The sequence below is a fragment of the Rattus norvegicus genome, chromosome 2 (assembly GCF_036323735.1).
Source record: "Rattus norvegicus strain BN/NHsdMcwi chromosome 2, GRCr8, whole genome shotgun sequence".
NCBI lineage: Eukaryota > Metazoa > Chordata > Mammalia > Rodentia > Muridae > Rattus > Rattus norvegicus.
Genome location: NC_086020.1, coordinates 21888979 through 21916189, shown reverse-complemented (window position 1 = coordinate 21916189; position 27211 = coordinate 21888979). Strand labels below are relative to the sequence as shown.

Sequence of the window (27211 nt, the reverse complement as noted above, 5' to 3'; positions counted from 1 at the left end):
TGTACATGTACAATATGTATAAGACATATAATAATATTTGCTTTATACACACACACATAGTGTGGGGATTGGAAACGGAATGTAAGTCAGTTAATTGTGCATTTTTTGAGGTTTAAATAGAAACCTTTATTTACAAGAGCATTTACATTCGGCAATGCATCCAAAGCTCGATACAACTGAGTCACCAAAGTGGTTTCTATTCCTTGCAGTGTAAAGAATGACATCGTCTTAAGTGACATTTAATATGAACGTGACTAACCCCAAATGTGCTCTTAGTGCTGTTGGTCAGTTACTGAGAATTTACTGCTCTTGGAGTGACATTTCCATCTTCTTCAAAACTCTGTCTTTCAAAGGAAGAGAATAAGGAAGGAGGCAAAGAAACACAAGACACTACCCTGACTTTAATCACAAGTAAACACCCCTGCTGCTTTATAACAGGGCCAGATTTCAGCTAGCCTAGAGGTTAATTATGCATTTTCTATGCAAGCATGAGTACAACAGTTAAAATCCTTAGACATCACAGGATTTCAAGCTCTGTCTATAACCTTAGCACTTCTCTAGTGAGATGCGTGTTAGGAACTAGAATTCCTGAGAGCCTGTGGGCTGGCTAGCAAAGTAAACAACAAAAAGACTGTGTCAAACAAAGTGGAGGACAAGGAACTGAGGTTGTTCTTTTACCTACACACTGCAGGATACACAAGTCCTCACAGATCCAAGCATGACTCCATGCATGTGTATATACACACACATACATGTGTGCACATACACATTTATACACACAAACTTATGCGCACACACATACACAAACTTATGCACACACACATGCACACACACAAACTTATGCACACACATATACATGAACTTATGCACACACAGACACACACACACACACACACATACACACACACACACACACAGTCTTGTTCCCTTGCATAAGACACAGGTATAATGTGCCTTATGGCAAAGGATTCTTATAGTTTCGGTTATGAGCCTAGTCTTTAATGGCTGAGCCATCTCTCCAGACCAAGGCAGAGGGCTCTTCTATTGCAAGACACAACTTAGTTGGATCAAGCTTAAAGTTGGCAGCATTTCAAATCTATAGATCCATAAGCAACGATGATAGCAAACCGTATACCTCAATGATTTCTTGCTTGTTGCTTGCATTCACGCTATAGAGGGGACCATTTTCATATTTCTTCATATAAGAAAGCCCATTATGACTGAGCATTTCCTTTTGTTTATCAAAATGGCACAGAATGAATTGTGGAGGTGATTGTTTGCAGTATTGCCGCACAGACCATGCATTCCTGTGCACTAACAGAATGGAAGGCCATTCATAATTGCCGAGCCGTTATCACTATTTATCATGCACCTTGCATCTTAACTTCTTTTTATGGTTGTCAAGTTTTCTTTCCAGTAGGATTTATTTAATTTACATAACATTCTTGGAACAAATAAGTCACTGCTCCTTAAAACATTTACGTGCACAAGAATGGAGCACCCCTTGTAGTCCTATTTTCTACTATCTTCACTTCAATGCATATGCAAAGCTCATCATCTGAGATTACAATTTTTAAAATAAATATAAAATTAGTGAATTAATTACAGTTACCTACACATCTTATAGTCCTTTAGGAAGTACATTTTTATCCTCAATTTTCACAAACATGACTAACGAATAACAAGAATTACTAACTGAAACACTATCTTGTACTACGTCGTTAAGGTGGAATTTTAAAGAAGAAAATCTTTTCATCCAGTAAGAAAAGCAGCCTTGTTACAACATTACTAGGCTGGGCAGTCAGTTTGATTCCAAAAACTGTATATAATTTTGGAAATAGAGAAGCTGAAACTAATATAAAACAGTGGCTGTCTTTCATTTTTATGTTGCTAAAAAAGTGTAAGACTAACATGAGAAATATTCCAGTTTTTTCCTTTTAAAACTTCAGTTTAATTTGGATTAAGTAGTTCTCTGCTCATACATTTAAGCCTTTGTCTCTTTCTCATTTTTCATCAATTATAATAGAGAATGTTTTGCTCTTAATTTCTCTCTCTTCCTTTCCCTCACCTCTGTGTGTCCCTGTGTTTTCTCTCTCCTTCTCTCTGTCTCTCTGTCTCTGTCTCTCTCTCTCTCTCTCTCTCTCACATCTATCTATATATATATAATAGGTATAGATATAGATATTCACAGAAATCTTAGTTCCTCCTCAATTGTGGATTTTAGTTGATGTAGTGGTAGGGAGATGCTTATTCCTGGGAAACTGAGATTCAAGGCAAGATTTGGCACACCTGAGACAAGGAAGACACAGGTAGCCCTTACATGGTAATAAGTATATATTATGTGTATGGTCTTTGATGATATGTTACGTGTAGTGAATTTAGGTAAACTCACTTTATAAAGTGAAGGAAATAAAGGATAATTTTATGTTTCTAAGTATTTTTCTGATACCCTCTGATTTCAATGAGAAAAAAGTGAATACAATTTCAACAGGTTCCCAGAGGTCACTTCCCTCCATGTAACATGGGTAAGAGGTTTTTAATAGGTTTCTTTTAGTATTGATGTGCCACAGACAAACATTATTCCCTTTCATGCTGGCATATTAATTTCAGTGTAAAACATTTTGCATACTGCTTAAAACTGATTTTAAGATAAAATATCACTGTGACTCACAGAACATAGTTTATTAACATTTTTATAACAACTATGCCAAGCACTATAATGATACAATTAATACTATCTTCATGTCAATATTTGCATAACTAATGAGCTCAAAGAAGCATGTAGAAGAAACTGTCACACTTCTCTAACAATTAAATGCGTTAAAAAAACATCAAAACACAACTGGTACTTTTGCATGCTAAGAAAGCAGTTTAAAAGTGCCTATGAATTCTTTTTGCTACTCAGATAAATCTTAAAAATTGATTGTCACTCTGTGTTGTTAGTAACATCTTCATGGACAACATGGTGCTCTACTGAACCTTTATTAGGAAAAGCCGCTTTAAGTGCAAATATTGTCAAATTGAGAAATTTCAATAAATGGAAGTCATCATTTGTACAGAAAAGAAATGAAATAATACTAAGTGAACAAAAATTTCTGACATATTATTTGACATAGAACTGATCATGGAGAAAGAGAAGTGCAAGGCACAAAGCTAATCAATGCCCCAGTTTTCTTTATAGTTTTGGTTTATTAATAACTTGAAAATGATCATTTTTTTAGTCAGGTAAATTGGGTAGTTCTATTTGCCACAAATCATAGATGTCACACAAAGGTCACAACAGCAACATTTCAAATGTCTTTGTATCAAAGATCACATTTTATATATTTTTATATTTTCCTTGGCATGAGCATAATTATAGTTATAAAGCCTTTGCAAAAGCCTGAATTGTTAGATAGCCAATCACTATTACTTTATACTTGTGTCCATGTAAATTAACTTTATTAAACAAAGTCTAAGTAATTGACATAAACACAGATTTGGAAAATATATAGTACATTAGGCATGTTTAGGTTTAAGTGAATCTAGTATTTGAAAAAATTCAAAACCATACCTAATTTTATATTTAAGCCTAAATTAATTACTTAAAATTGATAAAAATGTTCATGAAGTCATTGTTTGAATAGCTGAGTAGTACTTCATTGTGTAAATGTACCACATTTTCTGTATTCATTCCTTTCCTGAAGGACATCTGGGTCCTTTCCAGCTTCTGGCTATTATAAATAAGTCTGCTATAAACATAGTAGAACATGTGTCCTTGTTATAGATTGGAGCATCTTTTGGATATATGCCCAGGAGTTGTGTATAGCTGGGTCCTCAGATAGTACTAGAAAATATCATCCTGAGTGAGGTAACCCAGTCATAAAGGAACACACATGGTATGCATTCACTGATAAGTAGATATTAGCTCAAAAGCTTCGAATAACCAGGATACAATTCACAGACAATATGAAGCTCAAGAAGAAGGCAGACCAAAATATGGATGCTTCAGTCCTTCATAGAAGGGGGACATTCAGGAGGTAGAAGGTGGGAGGTACTTGGGATGAAGAAAGGAGGGGTGTGAGAAAAAAAGCGAGTAGTATCAGGTATGAGAGGAGACAGGAATGGTATACAGAGGGTCAGGAGTTTGAACAGAGGTGTGTAGCAATGGGGGATGGGGAAATGGGGGTAGCCACTAGCAAGTCCCAGATGCTAGAAAAGCAAGAGGCTCCCAGGACCCAACATGGTTTATGAGATTAGCTGAAATGCCCAATATAGGGATGAAATGCCCAACAAAGGGGTGGGAGAACCTGTAGAGACCATATCCAGATTTTAGGTAAGACACCCCGTTGGGGGATGGGGCCACCCACCCTTCTCAATATTTTAACACTTGAATTGCTTCTGCCTAAGGGACATCCAGCTACAAAGAATGGAGCAGAAGCTGAAGAAAAGGCCATTGAGACTTCCCCACCTAAGGATTTATCCCATATGCAGCCACCAAAACCAGTCACTACTGCTGATTGCTGATGCCAAGAAGTGCTTGTTGACAGGAGCCTGATATGGATGTCTCCTGAGAAACTCTGCCAGAACCTTATTGTTACAGATGAGGATGCTTGCAGCTAACCATTGGACTGAGCAGAGAGATCCCAATGGAGGAGTTAGAGAAAGAACTGAAGGAGCTGACAGGGTTTGCAACCCCATAGGAAGAACAACAATATCAACCATCCAGATGCCCAAGAGCTCTCAGGGACTAAACCACCAATCAAAAAGTACACATGGAGGGACCCATGGCTCCAGTAGAATATAGCAGAGGATGGCTTTGTCTGGCATCAATAGGAGGAGAAACCCTTGGTCCTGTGAAAGCTTGTTTCCCTAGTGTAGGGGAATGCCAGGGCAGGGAGGACGGAGTGGGTGGGTGGGATGAGGAGCATCCTCATATCAGTAGGGGGAGCAGGGATCAGAAAGGGGGCAAGTGGGAAAGGGCATGACATTTGAAATGTAAATACATAAAATATTCAATAAAAAATAAAAAGAGCTGTTAAAAAATATTAAGTAGAAAGATATTTACTATGCTGATGAGATAGCTCAATGGTAAAGAGCACTGGGTGCTGTTGTAGTGGACCTGAGTTAAATTCCCAGTATGCACATGGTCGTTCACAACCACTTTTTCTTCTGACTCCTGTGCCACATGGAGCACAAGCACATGATCATTCATGCACATAAAATAAGTAAACATAAAAAAATTATAGATGTGGAATTCCTCCTCCACTGTGATCTGCATTTGGTTATTCTTGAGGTGATGCTCTGTGTTCTGCCATGTGGAGGAGAGAGCAGGACACAGTTACCACTCCCGGAGCATGGAGCCGAGCCAGCAGGGTGTAGATCTCTAAGAGTGCTGACAGGTTTTGTGGAAATGGTGCTTGCTTGTATAATAGTTTTCACAATTTATTTTCCCCCTTTGGGAGATGTTCTCCCTGCCATGAAAATTAGAAAGAACACAAGTCTGGGAAATGAGGTTGTGTCAGGTGTTCCTCACCAAAAATGGTGAATGTTGCAACCTTCAGGACAGTTCTTAAGGCTGTAGGAAAGAGCTCTGAAAACATGAGTTCAAGAATATATAATTTCTCAACTATGAAAAATATATGGATGCAATATGAATTATATTAAGAGGCTTCACATACCTAAAAAACCAGAGGCAGCTATAATATAAGCTACCTTGTTAGAAAGATATTTAAAAATGAGATAAAGAGATGTGGGGAATGGTTATCACGGGGCAATATTTTACCCAGCCAAGTTTATTCTTAAATCTTACAAAGGCAGACAGATTCTCAAATTCAAGATCAGCCTGGGATAGAGCTCGTTTAGGCCAACATGTGGTGGGCTTGATGACCTCAGAGCCATATCTCGCCAAGGTAGCTTATTGTCTGTGCTGCCTACAAAGGTAAAAAGATCACAGAATTCCTTGCTACATAAAAAAAGTACTTGCTCTATTTTCTGAAAAATTAAGGGGCTAAGGTCATAAACTGCTGACTCATGGGATAATCAAAAGTGAAAATCATCTAGAAGAATAGGACCAATAATGTAATTAGTGATGCTTTCAAGATGGTGCTTATGATCTGTTAAACCAGAATCTACAACCACAAAATGTCACTAACATGAGTATTCACACATGAGCTTGGTATGACACAAAACTGTACAGGGAAATGCCCATGAGACCTCAACCACACATAAAGAGTCAGGGATGACTAAGGAGAGCTGGGAGTCACAGAAGTAGTCTTCCACAGGGAAAAGCAAACCAATTGCTTTTCTAGTGCCATATGGTCAGCCCTAATAACAAATAACATTATAAGGACAAGCCAAGCTTTCTGTAACTGTTTCCTTGGCTATTGAAACATTCCATCCTGTTCCTTAAGCAGGAAGGTCAACAACCAGTTTCAGGAAATCCCAGACTCATGAAGCCTCACTCTGCCAAAATGAGTGATAAATGCTGAGAGGAAGATTCAAACAGGGTGAACTTCAAAGTAAACTTTGGAGTATAGATCAGCTGCCTTAGAAGATACACTGAAACAATGGAACAGATTGGAAGAGATTCAGACAAACCAAGTAGCTTGGAAAAGACACTCTAACTCATTGAGCTGACTGGAGGCTCTGCAGTGTGCTCCAGCTTCTCAGGTTTTGTGAACTGTCACCAGTGCTCAGGTTGGCCAGGATGATGTAGCTCTCTTTGAGTCATTTCTGTACCTGTACATAAATCCTCACCCATATTTCTGTAAGTAACTCCAATAAAACTCACTGATTCACTATGTTAGACTTTGGTGGTATCTGTACTTTTGTCTGTCATGGCATTTCTATCTGGGGAGAGCAGACTTGTGTTATATCTCCCCACCAAAAAGTTCTGACACTATATATATATATATATATATATATATATATATATATATGTATACATATATTACAAATTAGTAAATAAATGTGGCCAAGCATTTGTAGAATAAGGAGGAAGGCAGGTGGGAGGATTAGGAGGTAAGAAATAGCAGGAAACAATGTTGTTATATTATAATCTCAAAAATAACAAAAAAGAAAAATAAAAATGACTATGAATTGTACTGGAATAGAGGGATAATTCAATTGGAAAAGGAGTTGCCATTATTAGGTACTATTTGGCAAATAAATATGAAGTGTTATTTATAGATAATAGTCATCTAATAGATATAATCAAATTTTAGTCTGCTTGCATGTACTAGAGAGAATGTAAAGTGAATTTTGGAATTTCTCTGAGTTCAGAGCTGTGTTTTCCATTCTGGGTGTTTGGGGGTTAGATAATAGTGCCATGTATTTATAGGCTTCTGTATATGACTCTTGTTCTTTCCATTTTTTCTTGTCAGAATAGTTTATTTTCTGCCCTGCTCCAGTTTTTCTTGAAGTTTAGAATTGCACTTACTGACTTTGTGCTGGCTTCATTCTTTTTATAGAACCATACTCCTTGAGTTCAATTTACTTTTACGTTGGATATTTTATGTCTGTTCCCTTAGAGTTCTAAAAAGAAGGTGCATTATTGATCAAATAAAGCTATTCAGGTGACTATTATGAAATTTATTTTTAGGACCTTAGCTGCTTTAGTGGCTCTTTAGAGTTTAAAATATGCTCAAAGTGGCATGTCCCTTAACATGGTTCTCTTTGGTTTTTGTTTCTTACTAACGCCTGCTCTATCTTCTATCCCGAATTCTTCTCTACCTCAAATTACAGTCATATAAGGGCCATTAATGGCTTGATCTTGAATGAAAAATTTCTTCTCTTAGGCTCTATTTTATTGACCAACTCTTCTGTAAACATTATTTCCTACGTCCTTTTTAGTTAATTCTTCTTTCATTTTTCTGATTATTATTTTGTTTTGATTTTGAGTTTTTGAAACAGGATGTCATTTGAACACAGTGGCTTGAACTCACGATATATACAACCAAGGGCAACAATGAACTATTGAACTTCCTAATTCTACTTTCTAAGTGCTGAGCTGAGATCTACAGATTATGTTTCTACACACACACACACACACACACACACACACACACACACACACACAAACACACACGAACACACACACACTTTTTCAGATAAAAACCACCTTTACAATTAGTCATACGCAATCTCATGTACTTAAAACTTGTCACTTCCTCTCTTGGTAACCTTATCTCAGACATCCATAATTTTTATTAATAGATGAATTTTAATGAACATGTTTAAAGAAGTGTTTTAATAGTTATTTAGCTATTGATATATAATTACTAATATATTGTTTTATATATTATTAATACATTACTGTTCTTTTTAGGAGAAGGTTTATTTTAAATTATTCTACCAACAAACCCTGAAACACTTAGATGCCATGTTACAGCCCCTCACTGAAGACATACTGCACTGTAGATGGACTTTCAAGGTCTGATAGAGACTTGAACAAAACCCAAGGGCAGAATCACAAAGGAAAAATGCTAAGAATGGGTAGGAGAGTGTCACTTGGTAAAAGTAACCTAAAGGATGCATTACATGTCATGTTGGATGGATTACAACCTTGTGCTTTTCTTTCACTGTGGGGTTTAACAAAACCTTAGTTTTCCACAGGTGGCAGCTTTCACCTGCAGAGGGAGAGTTTTTGCTATCTCATATCTACATTTACTATAAATAAACAAAGTCCAAATCAACAGATGTTTAAAAAAACAAAGCTACATAATTTAGTACAAAATTAAAAATTGGACAGTAATAGTTGAATACTTCAAATATACAACCAGGAGAAAGAATCACTGTATACAGTTTGGAGATTGTTAAACATGGACCACTCAGAAGGTTGAACAGTGCAAGGTGCACTTTTCCTGTTAAAAGCTCAAAACAGGAGTGCAAACAAGGCTAAAGCTTCTGTTCAGAGTTGTAATGAGAGCTTGAAAGTGGTATTAAATAGCTTCACTTGGATCATGAAATGAAATGTTTTTTCATGGTACATTTTTCTTCAATTAACATTTCTCTCAGTTGGGTCCATATTAAGTCATGGTTGACTCCTGAGCACAGAAATGAGTCAGATCATGACTAATTCTCAGAGGTCTCATGTCTACAGAGAGCCTTGGATTTGAGGTTCTGTCTTAGCCACTGTACCTAAACCCTACAGAGAAGAGATACAGCGATGGATGTTAACAGTTTCTTGAGCCTGTAAAACTGGAGGTTAAATGGCACAATTCTCCCCCTACAGGCAAGCTGCTGAGCAGGAAGACACTGAGTGCTTAAGTCAATGAAGGAACAGCTCTAACATGTGGAGAAGTATAGAGATTCAAGATGAACACCAGTGCAAGAGCTATGTGAGGCAGGCAAGCAATGCAGGCATCCATTCATGCAGATGGCGAACATGGCCCCAGAGAAAATGGAAATCATGTGTCTAACTTCTGGAAACACCCTTTGCCAGTCGTTTATAAAAATAGTCGCTACTGTAGCCAACACAGTCAGTCCTTTCCATTGCCCATTGCTTCAAAACCAAAGTTTCAACAGTGTTTCAGACATTCCTGACAAAGGTCACTTATAACAAATAAGATATCAACCTTTTTTTTAAATAAGTAAAACAAACAAATAAACAAACAAGATAATGTCTTTTTCTAAAAAAAGATTTTTTTCTTTCAAGTGAACAGGGCATTTTATGTATTAAACTTAACTTTTAGTCTGTCAAGAATGGGTTTGTTTAAAATCTGTATGTAATATGCATATATGCAGAAACAAACTTAACACATCACCTGCACAGGAGCACTGTTAGACAAACATCCCCCTTGCCCTGCCCTACCAAACAAGATAGAATGGGTATGATTAGGACAAATCTATTGCAAGGTAAGAAGGTTCTGTGCATCTGCTTCACCAGAGAATCTCGAAGGATGCCCACCACAAGAGCCAAGTGTAAGTTGTGTCTGATGTCCTGGAAGCCTAAGGGACGCCATATTGCTCCAATATCCTAACAAGAGTAACTACTTAAATCTCAGCCATAGACATCTTCCTCTGGAGCTAGAACCATATTCCAACTTATTTTCTTTTCCAAAGTCATTTGATTTCTTAAGAGAATCTAAGGTTTCTGTTGCCTTCCTTCATTTCCGGGGAGACTACTTACTCTATCCAGACAGTGAGGATGTTCCTACTGCACTTTCCATGACTTCTCAGAGCTTTTGTTTCAGCTCTGCCAACCATGTGTTTTGCTCACCTATGATCTGGATCTGCGCTAGCAGTTTCTGGTCTTGGTCTTGAAGCTGTTTCTGCTGTTCTTACACTTTCGTGAGGAGCTCAGAAATCTCACGCCTAAGGACAGCCACACCAGGGAAGGACTGAAGGAGCTGAAGGGGATTGAAACCCCATAGGAAGAACAATATCAACTGTAACAGAACCACCCAGAGTTCCCAGGGACTAAACCACCAACCAAAGAGTATACATGGAGGGACCCATAGCTCCAGCTACATATGTAGCAGAGGATGGCCTTATCTGGCATCAATGAGAAGGAAGGTCCTTGGTCCTTGATGCCCCATCGTAGGGGGAGGCAGGAGTGGATAAGTAGGTAGAGGAGCACCTTCATAGAGGCAAAGAGGAGATAGCATGGATGGGGAGGGAGAGTTGGAAGTGAAACCTGGAAGGCAGATATCATTAGAAATGTAAACAAAATGATTAATAAAGAGAAAAAGAAAAAGTACATATGTATAGCAATACTTTCTTTATGGTTAGACAACAGGTCCAATCCATAGAAAATGTAGTTAGGTCTTTTTTAGGTCTGTGGTATAGAAGAAAGACTTGAATTAGTTTATGTGTGAAGGAAAGAGACATCCTTCTCAGTTGAAAGGGTGTTCCTAATCTAAATAGGGTGCTCTGGTCTCTCTGAGTTGTATCACCTAACGATCTCTGAGCAACCACCCACGCCTCAATAACTAGCAGCCCGACTTCCCTCAGCTGTTCTAATTACACTGGCAAATTCCACATGCCTAGGCAGAAAAGTCTATTGTGTCTGTGCATCTCTCAGCGGATGCAGAAGCAGATGCCCTGTTTTCAGAACTGCACACTTGGTCTTCAAACTTTGCGTTACATTCTGCTGAACATAGTCCCTTCGAAGCATACGGAGCCACAGAAAACCTTGGGTAGGAGTCCTGCATGTTGCTTCTGCAATTGCCAAATTGGCTCCAGGTTGCAGGCAAAGTTTACTGCACCCAATGGAAACCTTTGGGAACTCAACAAATAATGCTATCGTTATTGGGGGAAACATTGGGGACAATATATTTCTTTTCTCATTCTGAGAAAGTCATGAATATCTATGAATATCTGATAGTTGAGATAACATAGGAAATCATTTTGGGCTTGGGCATAATTTCTCATTTGAAATTAACTCTTTCAGGCTCACATTATTCATCAGGACCTAAGTTTGTCCTATGTGTTCAAGTCCTATGTGCTGTCACTATGAAGAGAGCATAATGTACAATGTCAAGGTTTAGTGGTTAAATTCTGGCAAACAAATCATATTTTAATCAGGTCACAGTCTTCTAGACCTGGAAGAACTTTTTTAAAAATATTTTTCTTGTGTAATATTTTCACTTTTGATATTGCACATGCTTTAAAATGTTTAATACTTTCACATGGTGAGAGTCCAAATGATAAGTGAAATAATTCATATTTTAATCTGAGAAAAGTAGACTTTGCAATATATATTTTTGTATAAATAAGTAGGCTATATATTATTTACATATATTATGCATACATATCTATCTATCTATCTATCTATCTATCTATCTATCTATCTATCTATCTATCTATCTATGTAATTGAACGACCAAAGCTAGACATTTAATGACCACTAAATACAGTTAGGTTATTCACAAACTCCTCGCCTCTATGTATCTTTTATATCTGTCTTTGAATTGGGAAACATAAGAGTATAATTTAGCTTAGAGAGTAAATAAAAGGCTAACTTAGAATTTCAAGACATATACAATGTAATGATAGAGTAATATTACCACCTAGGGATCCCTTCCATCTACAGACACCAAACGCAGATGCTATGATCCTAAGAAGGGCTTTCTGACGGGAGCCTGGTACAACTATCCCCCGAGAGGCTCTGCCACAGCCTTACCAATACAGATGCGGATCCTCGCAGCCAACCATCAGACTGAGCACGGAGACTCCAATGGAGGAGTTAAGGGAAGGATTGAAGGAGATGAAGGGAGGAAGAACAGCAATATCAACCAACTAGACGCCCCCCACTCCCACCCCGAGCTCCCACGGACTAAACCATCAACCAGAGTACACGTGGAGAGACCCATGGCTCCAGCCACATATGTAGCAGAGGATGGTCTTATCTAGCATCAATGGGAGAGGAGCCCCTTGGTCCTGTGGAAGCTGGATGCCCCAGAGTACGGGATTGCTAGGATGGTGAGGCAGGAAGGAGTGGTTGGGGGAGTACCCTCATTGAAGCAGGGGAGGAGGAAGGGGATGGAAGTTTGTGGAGGGGAGACTGGGAAGGGGGGATAACATTTGAAATGAAACAAGTAAAATAACTAACAAAAATAAAATTTAAAGTTAGCATATGATGTTTCATTATTTGCAAGCCAAATTGTAAGCTAGGAAGAAATGAAAAGAAGATTCCATATTTTAGAGATGTTTGATGAATCCTAGAAAGTCTAGGCAAGCAAGTGTCTGATATTTGTTTCTCTTTTACTTCCTTATCGTTTTAAGGAACAGCAGGTAACTTTTTAAGTCTGATTGTCTGCAAAAATCTATGGGGGTAACATAGAAACTCAAACCCAGAGGCATCTGATTGAAGATGGAACTTATGTGTCAGCATTGCAAATCCAACTGAGTGTTGCCCTCAGGTCATTTCCGTGCGTGTTTATTGCAGAGATCTCACCTTGCAGGGATGCTGGAATCCTTTCTTGCCTTGAGGGCTGTTGATGCACTCTCACAGTGCTCCGTTTGTGACTTTTTTACTTTTTTCTTAACCTCTGGACTGTTTCAAATAAGTGAAAAGTAAAAAGTAATATATGTAATGATATAAAATTGTATGTACTTTGGATTTTCTTTATGTAAAGGTTAATGCTGAGGAAATATTGTATATGGTCCATAACAGTTTTTTCCCTTATGTTCACAAAAGTAGCCAACCTGAGATTAATGGTCTTTCTCCTGTGTTGTTGGAGTTCTGGGTTAATCCTTATATTAGTATTTCAAGCAAAATAGAGTAAAACTAAATTAAATTAGGTGATATTTACAAAGACAAAAATAAATATTTAACAATCTTACAAGTTTCTGTAACATAACAGGAATAAAACTGTTACTAATTGTGAATGGTTATCACTGTTTCTCCTTAATATTTGTTATAGTTAAGTATTTACATTTCAAACATTTAAATTTTATATATTAAGTTCCTAAGAGTCACAAAAGACTAGTTTATATGATAATTTTTAATGCAAAAATATTACCAGCCATAATCATCATGACTCCAAATAAAACTTTTTGATTACATGTTACCAGGGCTCATATAATATTATATATTTCTATTATATTAGGATACGTTACACTCTATTAGTACCATAAAATTCTAGATTGTCAAAGAAAAGGGCCTATGTAGGTTATTCTTCTTAAACAATACATATTATAGGATGTGAAATTTGGGCCTATGTAGGTTATTCTTCTTAAACAATACATATTATAGGATGTGAAATTTATTAGCGAACATATCTTATGTGAGCCTTGCAGAAGTCTGATGGTTCTGAGTCTGCCCCTGTACACAGGACTAAGTCTTGGGATATATTGACTTTACAGCTCTCTTACAGATCATGTTGTGGCCATCTGGTCATTAAGTTAAGCTGTACTCAATGTTGTAAATTCCACTTCTTTAAGATATGAGTCTTCTGCTCTCCAGGGAACAGGACTCTGGCCCTTTGAGGGGTCCTTATTCTGCAATTTGTTATGAGAGGAGTTTGAAACCTAGCCAGTATAAACCGTGGCCACTGCACTCTTTGGCTTCTCAACGGGATCTCTCATGCCAGTTAATGCTGGTATAGGACAAGCTCTTCTTGATGGAGCTGAAGCAGAAAGAGTAGAGCTCCAGTGAAAACCAAAACCATTCTTGTGCGTATACTGCATCTCATGGCACAAAATAAGCCTCATTCGCCTTTGTCCGTTGTCATTGTCCAGCTCTGTGATGTGGATGTTGACACAGAGGACACCTCACCTAAAGCAACCATTGACTGGTATGACTGGTTCTTTCAGTACAGGTAACACCAGGCAATTCCATGATCACAATGTCAATGCTGAGGTAAGCTTTCTGGTATACCGTTTTAATGAACGTCACATTTCCACTAGTCTCCCTTTTCCTTTTCCAAGCGAAAAACTATTTTGGTCTCATCTAAAATATTTCTTCTCTCATGCCTGTGTCATAGCATCTCCTGTTTGTCCGTTTTATTAATCAGACTCTATGTTCTTATTTCCCACCATTAATCAGCACCATGCATGACAGTCAAGACTGATTCCATTCTGACTATTGCCGCTCCCTAGAAAGAAGGTAGCTTGATGTAATTGGAGAACAAATTAATTGATTCACAGATGTTATAAATCTCATATCTATATAGGCATGCCAAAATGGTCCAGGAAACATTTGTTACTAGTTTATTCAATCACATACTTTAAATTTATTCAGATTCGTTTGCTCTTATTTATTATCTAATTTTTTCCAATCAGGAATGATTAAAAAAAAACTTTCTTATATGAAATGTATATTTAAAATATACCTTTAATTTGTCTAATTATAGATTTTTCCATTATATATTTATTATATTTAGTACCCATTACTCTTTCTAATTATTTGTCCCTTCTCTTGTTGGTAACTTTCTTCTTCCTAAGTATTCCCAATATTTCTGTATTCTAGCTCACTTTAGCCATAGTAGTTATTATCAAGGAAACTGCCGACAACAAATGCTGCTACAGTTTTATGGGAACAGAAGTCTTATACACATGATTGGTGGATTTACAAATGTTTTTCAGGTTCGTAAGAACAGAGCTATCACATGATCCTGCCATACTGTTCCAAGGAATAGACTTGAAGGTGTATAAGTAAATATACCACAGGACCACATGTATATCCATGTTTCAGTGTTCACAAGAGTTGAGTTATGGAATTGATCTATTTATCTGCCAAGAGAAAACTGGATAGGGAAAGCAGTATATGTACTGGATAATATATAAACAACGAACTTTTATTCTGCCATAAGGAAGAAGTAATTTATGTCACTTGCAGGGAAATTGATAAGAATGAGGTATCTGGTTAAATAAGCCAAAGTCAAAAGAGAAATATAACATTTCTCAAATATAGAATACAAGTTTCAATAAAATTTATTTTAAAAACCATTTTAAATGGAAAATTAAAAGTGAAAAGTACATACTCTTAAAATGTGGCCTGATGTTTAATATATACATATATTGTATGGTGTCTAAATCAAGTTAAATATATATACACATATATAAATATATATATCTTCAGATAATTATCATTTCTTCTAGATAAAAACATTAAAATCTAACTATTTGAAATACTATATTCTTCTTATTTCTAGTTACTCTAATACCTACTTGCTCTTCAGATCTTTGTGATTCTATGTATATCTTTTACCTTTCTCTAGCCCTCACATATCATGACCTCCTAACCTATAGTATTCTCAGCTTTCATAGTTCAGCCATTTTATGCTTAAGATATGCCTGAGATTACATGGCCTTGTCTATCTCTGCATGAGTTTTCACTGCCAGATTTCTTGAGAGCCTTGTATTATAGGCCAAAATATATACATATCTTTAACATGTCAGAAGGTACCACATCCTTAACTCCACATATACTGGTTTAGTTTGTCATATATTGGGTATTTAAATAAAGAACAATGACAGCTGAAAATAACCATAGACAAATAAACACAAGGAGTAATTAGGGGTTTCATGTTTAGAAAACATGATGACCTCATATTTTAAAGAAGAAGGAAGGAGAAAGTTGGCAAGAGCTGTCTTCTGCAGGATCTTTAGTTGGGTTTATGAGTATTCATCCTGAAAACATGGAGATGTCTCAGGGTTTTCTTGCCTTATGCTCCTTAAAATTATGTCTTCTAGGCGTTATCATTGACTTCTCTAAATAGTGTTCTCAATCAAATATACTCAGTTATTAAACATAGGTGAGTTGTTTGAGTAAGTAACAAACATTGAGACTAAACACATTTACAGCATGCACATATACAGATACTCAAGGGTTCATTGTTATTGTAATTTTTAATAACTAAGGAAATCCTCGTGAGATAGTTTCAGGTATTTATTGATATCATATATTACAAATATATTTTATATATGCTAATAATATACTGCCATTAGTATAAATTCATTTCTAGACGAGGAATGGGAAGCACAAGAGGAGCAACTAACTTGTTCACAGTATAAAGAAAGGGTAGAAGTGAAAAATTTAATTCCAGTTCTAGTTGAATGTAAAGCCTGTGTTCTTTCCTCCTGTGTTGCCACCACTGCTTAAGGTCACTTTTCAAATGCAAGCGCTTGAGCCTATGTGGTTTGACACTCATTCTATTGTTCCATGATTGGCAGGACCGTGTCATATGTAGGATAGCAGGTATACAGCTGCAGCTAGCTGGGATTCAGGACAAAGAGTAGCTTGCTATCCATGCATCCCTAAGGAAATTACTTAATAACTCACTAGGTCAATTTTCTCAGTAAAGTGGAACTAGAAATAGATAGAACCTATTTCAAATAGCTCTGAGAGGATTAAGTGAGACATTTTATAAATGACTTAGAAGAGTACTTGACATACAATGACATCTAAAATGAAAATCAGCATTATCATACGATCCTTGGTAAAAAGATGTAGTTTATCAAACTGTTTGTCATTAAAAATTCATCTCCACAAGGTCATCAATGTAGGGTTAAGGGTGCAAAATACATTCCACATGTATTTATAAAACAAACACTTCTCACTGAGTAAGCCTATGTTGACAGAAATATATCTGTTCATTATACTAGTAGCACAAAAACAAATTCACACATGTATACATAAAATGTAGATATTGTATCTATTTGGGTATTAGTAACTATTACTTTATTCGTTGGTGGACATTCCAGTTATGATACTCAAAAATGAAGATAGAAAAGTCTAAATTTTAATTTCCAAACTATTTCCACACATATCAGCTTCTGTTATAATCATAGGAGAATTTTTAGAGTAAGGTTCAATAGAATTATTTACACATTTTGTTCCTACACACAGCAAACTCAGACACTATTGCCAATGCCAGGAAGTGCTTGCTGACAGGAGCATTATACAGCTATCTCCTGAGAGGATCTGACAAAGTCTGACAAACCAGATGTGGATGCTTGCAGCCAACCATTGGACTTAGCACACCGGGTCCCCATGGAGGAGTTAGAGGCTGAAGGGGTTTGCAACCCATAGGAGGAACAATAATATCGACTAACCAGACCCCCTAGAGGTCCCATGGACTAAACAACCAACCAAAGAGTACCCATGGCTGCAGCCGCATATGTAGCAGAGGATGCCTTGTTGGGCATCAGTGGGAGAAGAGTCCCTTAGTTCTGTGAAGGCTCAATGCCCCAATGTAGGGAAATGCCAGGGTGTGGAGGCTGGAGTGAGTGGGTTGGTGTGTGGATCGGGGAGCACCCTTACAGAAGCAGGGGGTGGGGGTATGGGATAGGGGTTTTAAGAAAGGGAAACCTGGAATGGGATAACATTTGAAAGGTAAATAAATAAAATATACAATAAAAAAGAGCAAACAGACAAAAAAGAAAGCTAGATCATTGACATTTCAAACATCACTTTATTTTTTCTCTGTAATAGGTTAGGTTTTGTTTTTAATATATCCTCCCCTCCAACTTATCTGAGTCTTAATTCTTTTTTAGCATAGTGTTCAGGAATTAAACATTATAAGAGCTCCCTGGGTGACTATTTTAATTTCCACAAATAGTGTCAGCGATGAAAACGCATTTGACTGTCATCCCTGAAATTTAATCATGTCACATTTAAATACTCAAGAGGAAAATGTATATGGCTGTTATGAGAAGAAAAAAATGCAACAGATGAAAAAAGTCTAGTTATTTTTAGATCAGTTAACTAATATGCTCTCTGTTCTCATTGCATTATTCTGAATTAAATATCACATCCATTTAAACATACATGACAAAACCCATCTACTCTCATAAGGAAGGGTTTGTCATTGCAGAACCTTATCATTTTTCTCCTGGCTGTTTATGGAAATACCATTTTGGGCTCCTGAGCATGTCATTGAAAATTAAAAAGGGAATCTACACAAAGACTTTAATTGGAGGAATTTTTGTTATATATAGTAAATATTAGAGCAACACCTAAAGGATACTCAGTACAATCAAAGATAGTTTCAGTAGAAGTAAACAACACTAAACTTTAATCAAATGTTACACTCAATAAATAGAAAAGTACACATTGTGCAACTTGAAATTATTTATTTTGCTTTAGCCTACTTATAATACAGCTAATAAGCAACTGCTAACAATATATTGGAAATTATTAGTAGGCAATTTTAACACCTGATAGGCATTTTTATGTCAAATGTGGAATGTGTCTTTTTAGTGTGTGTGCAGGGGGTGGTGGTGATAAGAAGCATCTTGCTATATAATCCTGACATGTCTGGAATTTACTGTATAGATTAGGTAACCTTGACATTTTTCAAGAACTTTTGGCCTTTACATTCTACATTTTAAGGTTTGAAGCATGATCCATCATGCCCAACAAGGAACTCATCCTCAATATTTGAAATAATTATCATTTTACTCAAACTTAAAAAAAGTGGTTTGCAAGATGACAATCTTATATTTGTGCATCAAATCATGAAAAATAAGATTAGGTATAAATTTATTTCTCATTAAGCAAAAGTGCGTTACAGCTACACTAAATGAGCCCTAATTTATGATAAATAATTCATATATTTACTTCTATATTTATTAACTCTGTACTTAAATACCTTGATTTTGTTTCACTAAAACGAATAGATATTTTTACATTTTAAATGTACTATGTCACTAATGATTGAAAGGCTTCATTTAATTGCATTGACAAATCTGTTTTAAGATTAAGCCTGAGAAGGACAGTTCTATAAAAAGCAAGGCAAAACCAGAGGAAGTTTAAGATGTGACATGGACTTCTTTGTTGTCATTTCTGTTTCTGTTTGATTTTTTTAATTAGACTTTGCAAAATAAGTCGGCTTAAGCAATAGTTAACATGACTAGTTCTCCAGTGCTGATGGTCAAGGCTCCCAAGAAGACAGGTGCCGGGCCACTCGACCATGTCTACGTTCCTCAAGAGGACTGCGTTTATGCTGTAAGGCTAGTTTGTAGTAGTAGCTGCTCAATAATAGCACCCAAATAGGCCTGCCAAGTTATTTGAAATGAATGGTAAAATGAGCAAAGCATGTCTCTACAGACATAGCTGACAAGGAGACGTAGGTTCCCCTTTATCTTCCTTGTTTTTTATTGGATATTTTATTTATTTACATTTCAAATGTTATCCCCTTGCCCAGTTTCTCTTCCAGAATACCCCTATTCCATCACTGTCCCCTGATTCTATGAGGATGCTCCCCTACCCACCTACCCATGCCCTCCTGCCTCTCTGCCTTAGCATTCCCCTGCACTGGGGCATTGAGCCTTTACAGGACCAAGGGTCTCTCCTCCCATTGATGCCCAACAGGTCCATCCTCTTCTACCTATGCAGCTGGAGCCATGGCTCACTACATGTGTACTCTTTGGTTGGTGGTTTAGTCCCTGGGAACTCTGGGGTGTCTGGTTGGTGGATGTTGTTATTCTTCCTATGGGGTTGCCAACCCCTTTAGCTTATAGCCAATCATTGGACTGAACATGGGTCCACAATGGAGGAATTAGAGAAAGGATTAAAGTCCCCTTCTTTATCTTTCCTATATTAACTTGTTTTTATAAACCCATTTCAGGAGACAGTGAGGGAGGATGGACTTATACTGTATGTTCATTCACGGGAATCTGTGTATAGAAAGGTCACTCAGTTTAAAGGAGCCTAAATATCTGTAAAGCCAGAGGCCTGGCTTCTGCCACTTTCATTGTGAAAACTGGGGAACCCATATTAAATATCAACCTCAGCTTCTACATCTGAAAGTCAATCTGCATCTTTGCTATGCATTTGCATTTGGTTATTCTGCTGTGCAGGTGGCATAATATATATAAAATAAGTATTTATAAAATTTTCTTAATGCCCAGTAATTAGAAAGGCTGCCATTAGTGTTACTGTTAATATTGCTTACTTAGGCCTTAGTCCTTTGACTATAGTCCTGTGATTCTCATTTCCACCTCTCATTTAAAATTCTGTTGCAGAAGAATTTTTCCATTTTTATTAGCATTCTGAGTACATGGTTATCCTACCATTATTTTCATCATCTGAGAACTCTCCTGTCATAGGTCTGAAGAAGACAAGAGTTTGCACGTAACAACACCCTTGCTTGTGTAGATGCCAGTTAAGCTGTATTCTGTTTATTTTCGCATGTTAACTGTGATTGACTCTATTTGGTCCCATTAGCTGCTCAATGCAAACCATCTCCTTTTGTCGGTGTAAGTCTAAGTGACGCGTGCTTGCTGATGAGTGAAAAGCAACTAGGAAAGAATTTGCCTGGGTGTGAGCCGCTGCCATTCTTTTCCGATTGTAAGAATTACATCCTCATGCCTATGCACTGAATAATACCTCCAGGAAGGTACATAGTAGTAAGAACACATATGCAATGAGCTACTTCAATCTCAATGCATTCTCAAAGCACCTGATAATAACTTGGGTCCGTACTCCATTACAAACGCACACTGCACAACTAACATCACGTGTGTGTACACATATTCTGACATAATATCACTTACTATATTGACAATTCCGTCCCATAAATTCTCCTGGGCATTCACAGGAGTAGTTGGCAACAAGGTCCGTACATATTCCACCATTTCTGCAAGGCTCAGCTTCACATTCATTTATATCTGAGGGGGAGAAAAAGAAGAAAAGAAGATTGTTTATTGATGCAAATAAGCAGATGTTAAAAAATGCAGGTATCTTAAATCGATTGCCTGAAGAGTCCTATTCCCTTCAGTTTATGTGCATACATTTCAATAATGCAAATTCTCCAAAGCCAACATTTTACTTAAAAAACAAATTAAATGAATTTCTAATAGAAATAAGAATGTATATACATCAAAGACCAACAGACCCAAATCATTCCCCAATTCTGAGAATAAATGTGAGCAGTTTGGGGAAATATTTGGTGCATTCTTAGAATTAAATCAAACAAATTAACCCCGATGGAGAGATGAATTGGCTTCTCTTACAAGATCTCAAATCTCTCTTACAGCAATAACTGCCAATTAACACTGTCTCATTTCATCTTAATTCATTAAAATTCCAACTGACAGAGAGGTTTTAGTTTCTAAATAGGTTGCCTTTGATTAGAAGCAAATTAGAGTTAATAGCTAAAGCTCATTACATGTAAAATATAATAAGTGTAAATGATGATCATCTTCTAATCTCATTCATGAGTTTCTAAAGTTAGGGTGACTAGAGGGACATACCATTGCTCCACCATCATTATATATACATGATGGAAAACCATGCGAACCGAAGCCACTTAGTGAATTCTGTCATCTCCATGTGAATTTTAGACAACAGAGAGCATTATTGAGAGTTTTAAAGATTTACTTTACCTTTTCTTCATGTGTATTTGTCTGTGTGTGTGTGTGTGCACATACTCATTTATGCATGTGCATGCATGCATGTGTGGATAGTACAAATGTCAGTTATGAGAAGGTATTGGATTTCCTGGACTTACAGGTAGTTATGAGCCTGATGCTATGGGTGCAGAGAAGAGTGTCACATTTTCTGAAAGAACAACAAACACTGAATTGCTGAACCACCTCTTCATCGTACTGTAGTTTTGGAATCACGTGAAATTTTAAGCTTCTGATCCTATCACAATGTCACATAATTTTAATGTGATTAAAATTAATGTACCATTCATTTTGTTAAAAATTTTAGTTTATGACATGTTTTTCTCTATATCATATATATCAAAATTTCTTCTAAATGATCATATCTCGATAGCTGATAAATTAAATTTCTAATTTCTAAGAGAGTTTCATTTGTTTTTTATAATGTAAAATATAAATATTGTCTTCTTTATTTACAGAAATATAGAATAAATGGAGTACTGAAGAATGATTTGTGGTGACAGTTTTATCAATACAAATGAAGAGAAGATGTGGATGGTGGTTTTTAGCAGGAGGATAAAATTGCATTCATGCACGCAGACCTTCCATACAGGGAGGGTATACAGGCATTCTGAATCTAATAAAGTAAAGAAGGGAACAGAATGGAAGGACCGCCTGGTGCACCTGACCTAACTCAGTCTTATCTTTCAGCACTGCAGACTTGGAACTGTGAGGGAGCAGTTTGCTCTTACACTTCCAGAAAGTCTCATGAAGCCTTTCAGCTGTGGACTTCAGGACTGAACAGGACAACAGCACAGGGACTGATTTAAGGTTGATATTCACATTTGTAAAATGTAATTTCATTATTGAGTAGAAGATATTACATATTAGCATTTTAAGTTTCAAATATCCCACAACATTGTTTCTGCTTTAATTTTTAGCAGAACTTTAAGTGGATGTTTCATCACCAAAAATGAGAATAACCAGGAGTTTTCTATGTTAGAAATGATGAATATACACTGCTCTCTGTTTCATCAAACATTCCAGATGTGTGCATAATAAATACTGTTTTCAATATCCGCTTGTGAATCAAAGAGAAAACTAATCTTTTAAACCTTTCAACTATAGGTACCTCAGTGCACATTGATAATTATTAACAAAACGAGTTACAATTGAAGCTACCTGATTCTTCAAAAGCAAGTCAATACCTTTAATCAGAGTTTAAAACATGATAGGAGAAAGTAGATTTGAGCATGTTGAACTTGAAATGTTTTATAGACATATTCCAACTATGGCAACAAAGGACCTTTTCATCACATTAAATGTACACTTGGCTTTTTAACATAAAATATATCAAATCTATATTCATAAAACACATAAATGAATTATATACTTAATAAAATAGAAAATTTAGCAAATCATCCCATGTGTACTTATCTAGTAATATGCAGGATTAAAGAGCAGACAGCAATTACACAGAAACGCTTATGCGTTCATGTAATGTAGCTCTTTCATTGATGAAGGCTATTTGCACTGTGATTAACATTGCAAGCAGTCTAAATGAAAACTGACCTCATTTTGAGCAAATCATGTTTAATTAAAGACTAGATAGAAATGTTCATGGAATACAATGTAGTGAAATGAAAATTAAATCTGTATAATAAATTAGTTTTTGTCACAGATCAAGTCATTACCATTTTCTGAAAAAATGTCCACATCTATTTTCAATATAGTGAAATGAAGGAGAATTTTTTTTGTATCTAAGAAGTACTTGACCCTGTAGTCTTTTCCTTTTCGCAAATAAAAATTCCCATACGCTATGAAATTTACAGTTCACAAATAAAGAAGGCTGTGCTACTCTTATTACCTTGTAAGAATATGTAGTGATTTCCTAATATATTACGAATAAAGGCAGAAAACAGACTTCTGAAAACACACAGCTTTGTTATTTCCCATGTTGTATGCTTGGCGCCCAATGGCCATGCTGCTCATAAAGTTCCAGAAAAATCTCATGACTCACTTTTGTTTTACTAATGACATTTTTTTCTTTTTCTGTCTTGTTTTGTTTTGCTTTGCTTTTTGGTGAAGAAAAAGTTGAGGTAATAAACAAAGTAGGGAAGATATGAGTTTGAGTTTCCATGAAATGTAACAAGAATTTCTGCGTCTAGTATTTAACAAATTTCAAGGGTTCATTCTTCTTATCTGGGTAATATAAGACATTTACCTTGTGCTCTATTTATTTCCTGCCTTTCTATAAATGCTGGTAGCAATGACAGTTAATGCTGGTGGTCCACTGGATTGGATCTGTAACCCAATATGGCACACACTTTTGTACTAGTCTGTAAGGGTGTTTTCTGAAAAGATGAACTGAAGGGGAAGAGTGTCCTCTAGAGGGCAGTGCCCTTCAAATGGCTGTCCACAAAGGAAGAGATCCTAGGGAAAAGAGGCTGATATTTTGACTGCCTATTTTTGATGCTTGCTACTGGAATCCTCTGACATCAACACCTAGTTTCTTTTTCCTTCTGACATAAATATAAAACCTACAGCTCTCTAGAAATCCTTCTTTCATCTTTAATTAAAAATCATCCAGTCCTGTGGATACAGAAGCAGCTCCTGGCTTTGCAGACCTTCCAGAGTGAAGGCCATTGTTGGACCTAAATGTGGAAGCAGGAGCTGATGCAGAGGCCATGGAAGGCAGCCACTTAGTGCCTTGCTCTTCACGTCTTGCTCAGTCTATTTCTTAGCACCCAAGACCACCATCTCAGGGGTGGGTTCACCCATTGTGGGACGGACTCTACCCCATCAATCACTTAGTATAAAAATGTCCTACAGCCCAATCTTATAGAATCATTCTCTTAATTGAGATTTGTAGGATGATGTCATTATGCAGGTGAAGGCAGCTACAAGATAGAACGAGACCTGTCATTGGATGAGAAGGAAGGATGGGCGGGAGAAAAGTTTTAGAGAGGAGGAAGAGACTCGGGCAAGGGAGGAGGAGCAGCAGAGAGAACACGGAGGTGGATGTAAAGATTCCTGCCTGCACATTTACAGGTTGTTATGAATATTCTTAAGGGATGGATGTGTACAGGCAAATTATATATTATCAATTAGATGAGAGGGTATTGTGTTGTGTGTTCTTTCATGTGGTGATTTAAGATTAAGAAAGTATGCAGTGGCTAGACAAGTTAGCCTGCCATGAAATTGGGATGTGTATGTCGGGCAAGGTGGCAACCTGCCTTGGAAACTAGATGGGTAGAGAGATTGCTGTCAGGCTCAGAGAGTAGTCATCGGCAGTGTGATATCGAATAGAGCAAAGCGGGTGAGATGCTTTGCTGACTGAGATGAAGATATCTACCAGATGTCATTATCTAGTGCGGGATAAAAGATAGCAATTTATTTTAATTTTACAGCAACAGAGATTACATAAAACCAGCCAGTACATACAGTAACCAAAGAGTATATAAACATATATTTAGCTAGATATAACAGAGAGACAGACAGAGACAGAGGCAAAGAGAGACTATGCTTAACCCAAACATTGTTTAGGAATTCATTAATGAAAGCTCTGTTAATAACTGATAATTTATTCAAATATCCATGACTTAACTACTTTTATAGTGCTGTGACAAGAGTTCCTGACATAGGCAAGTCACAGAAGTGCGAGTTTACTGCAGCATCATAGTTTAAGTGACCATGGCACAGAGCATGATTGCAGGGAGGCAGGTGGGGACAGTATCTCAGAATCTACATTTTGATCCACAAGTAAGAGGCAGAGTGTGCTAACTAGGGCTTTGCATCCTCAATTCCTATCCCCAATAACGCTCTTTCAATAGTGGTATACCTTGTAGTCTTTGTGAAACAGTTCAAAGAACTTGGGAGCAAGCATTCAAATAGCCTATGGGGCAGTGTTAATAATTCAAACCACCATTTTCTAGTTCCCTTGAATTGTACCTTGTTAGGCTTCTGTCTGTATCACAATGCAAAATGCATTAAGTTTTATTTCAACTTCACAAATGTCCATAAACTTGACAGCCACAATACAACACACTTGAAAAGTTCAAAGTCTAAAGTCTCTTCTGAGACTCAAAATAATCTCATAATTGTAATCATCTGTACAGTCAAAATAAAATTACATAGTTTCAACATACAGTGGCAAAGAATATATATTCTGGTGCCAAAAGGGAGGACTTGGAACGGTGAGGAAATATTGGACCCAAACAGAATAAATCCTAGCAAGACAATATCCAAATCCTGTAGCTCTATATCTAATGTCACAGAGCATAGATGGTTTTGTCTTTCCAGCTTTGCTGACTGCCACACATTTCACTCACAGGCGGGTTCTTTTCCTTGTCTGCAGCTCTCCTTAGCAGATTTCCCACAGCTCTGGAACCTCTAACATCTCTGGGTTTTTACCACAATCTATACTTCATGTTTAGACCTACATGCAATGGCCTCTCAGGGCCTCCATGAAGGGATTCTTCTGCTTCACAGCTCTCCTCAACAGCTGTTTTAACAGAGGAGAACTATTGCATAGCCACCTTACTTTTGTATCCTTTCTGACTCTAAGACCGGAAATGTGGCAATCACTGCCATGTTGAGTTGCTTTTTGGGGATGGAATCTGTTCCCTTATTTGAATTATGTTTGCATATGCATTGATTTGTTGTTGCTATCTAGGAACAGAAAATTCTTCAGATATTTTGTTTTTACATACTGCAGTATTATCTGGCTGGGGTCCTGCCCTGAAGTCATCACAGCTTTTATTCCTTGAAAATCAGATATCTCCCTCATCTTGACACCTCACCACACCCCACTTCCAAACTATACATTTTGCATTTCTTTCTACTCTGCTTGCTTTTTTTTTCTTTCATTGCAGACCTACATAAGGGTGACTTAAAAAAGAAATCATGTGACAGGTCAATATTAGGCAGGTTTCAAATCTTTGCCAAGAAATATAGACCCTAAATTTCAACTTAGTCTCAAGCAGATTCATAGTAAAATGGCAAAATGATGCGATATTATTTGTCTGATTTCACAAGTATCTAGCCAAGTTGTTGATATTGTTTCCTCTGAGGTCTCTTGAACTGGGCCTCCATAGTCTACATTGCTCTCATTACTGCTGTCTTCCAATCTCCTGTTAGATCCTATTACATCCTAGTAACAAGGCTGACTCATGAAGCCCTGCTCAGAGTGTTCAATCATTATCTCAAGGCTAAAGTGCCCAAATATTTCCTATTCCTCCATAATTGGCATAACCAGGTTTGTCAGAGCAATGGCCCACCCTGTTACCAACTTCTGTCTTAGTTACTTTTCTATTGCTGTTATATGATGCCTTGACCAAGGCAGTGTAAAGAAGAGAGTTTACTGGAATCTAACATTTCCACATATTTTAGAGCTCATCATTATCTTGGCTAGGAGCTTGGTTGTAGGCAGTCAGATAGTTAGGCAGGC

The 27211-nt window shown here is 37.0% G+C and overlaps 1 protein-coding gene across 6 annotated transcripts in view; it reads right to left on the bottom strand.

Annotated features, from left to right (window-relative positions):
* Positions 1-27211, bottom strand: part of Edil3 (EGF like repeats and discoidin domains 3) — a 514777-nt gene that overhangs the window by 224191 nt on the left and 263375 nt on the right. For all 6 annotated transcript variants that reach the window (XM_039103424.2, XM_039103422.2, XM_017591169.3 and 3 more), the window contains one exon: positions 20929-21042. In XM_039103424.2, the coding sequence (XP_038959352.1) occupies positions 20929-21042 (114 nt within the window). The remainder of the gene's footprint in view (positions 1-20928; positions 21043-27211) is intronic.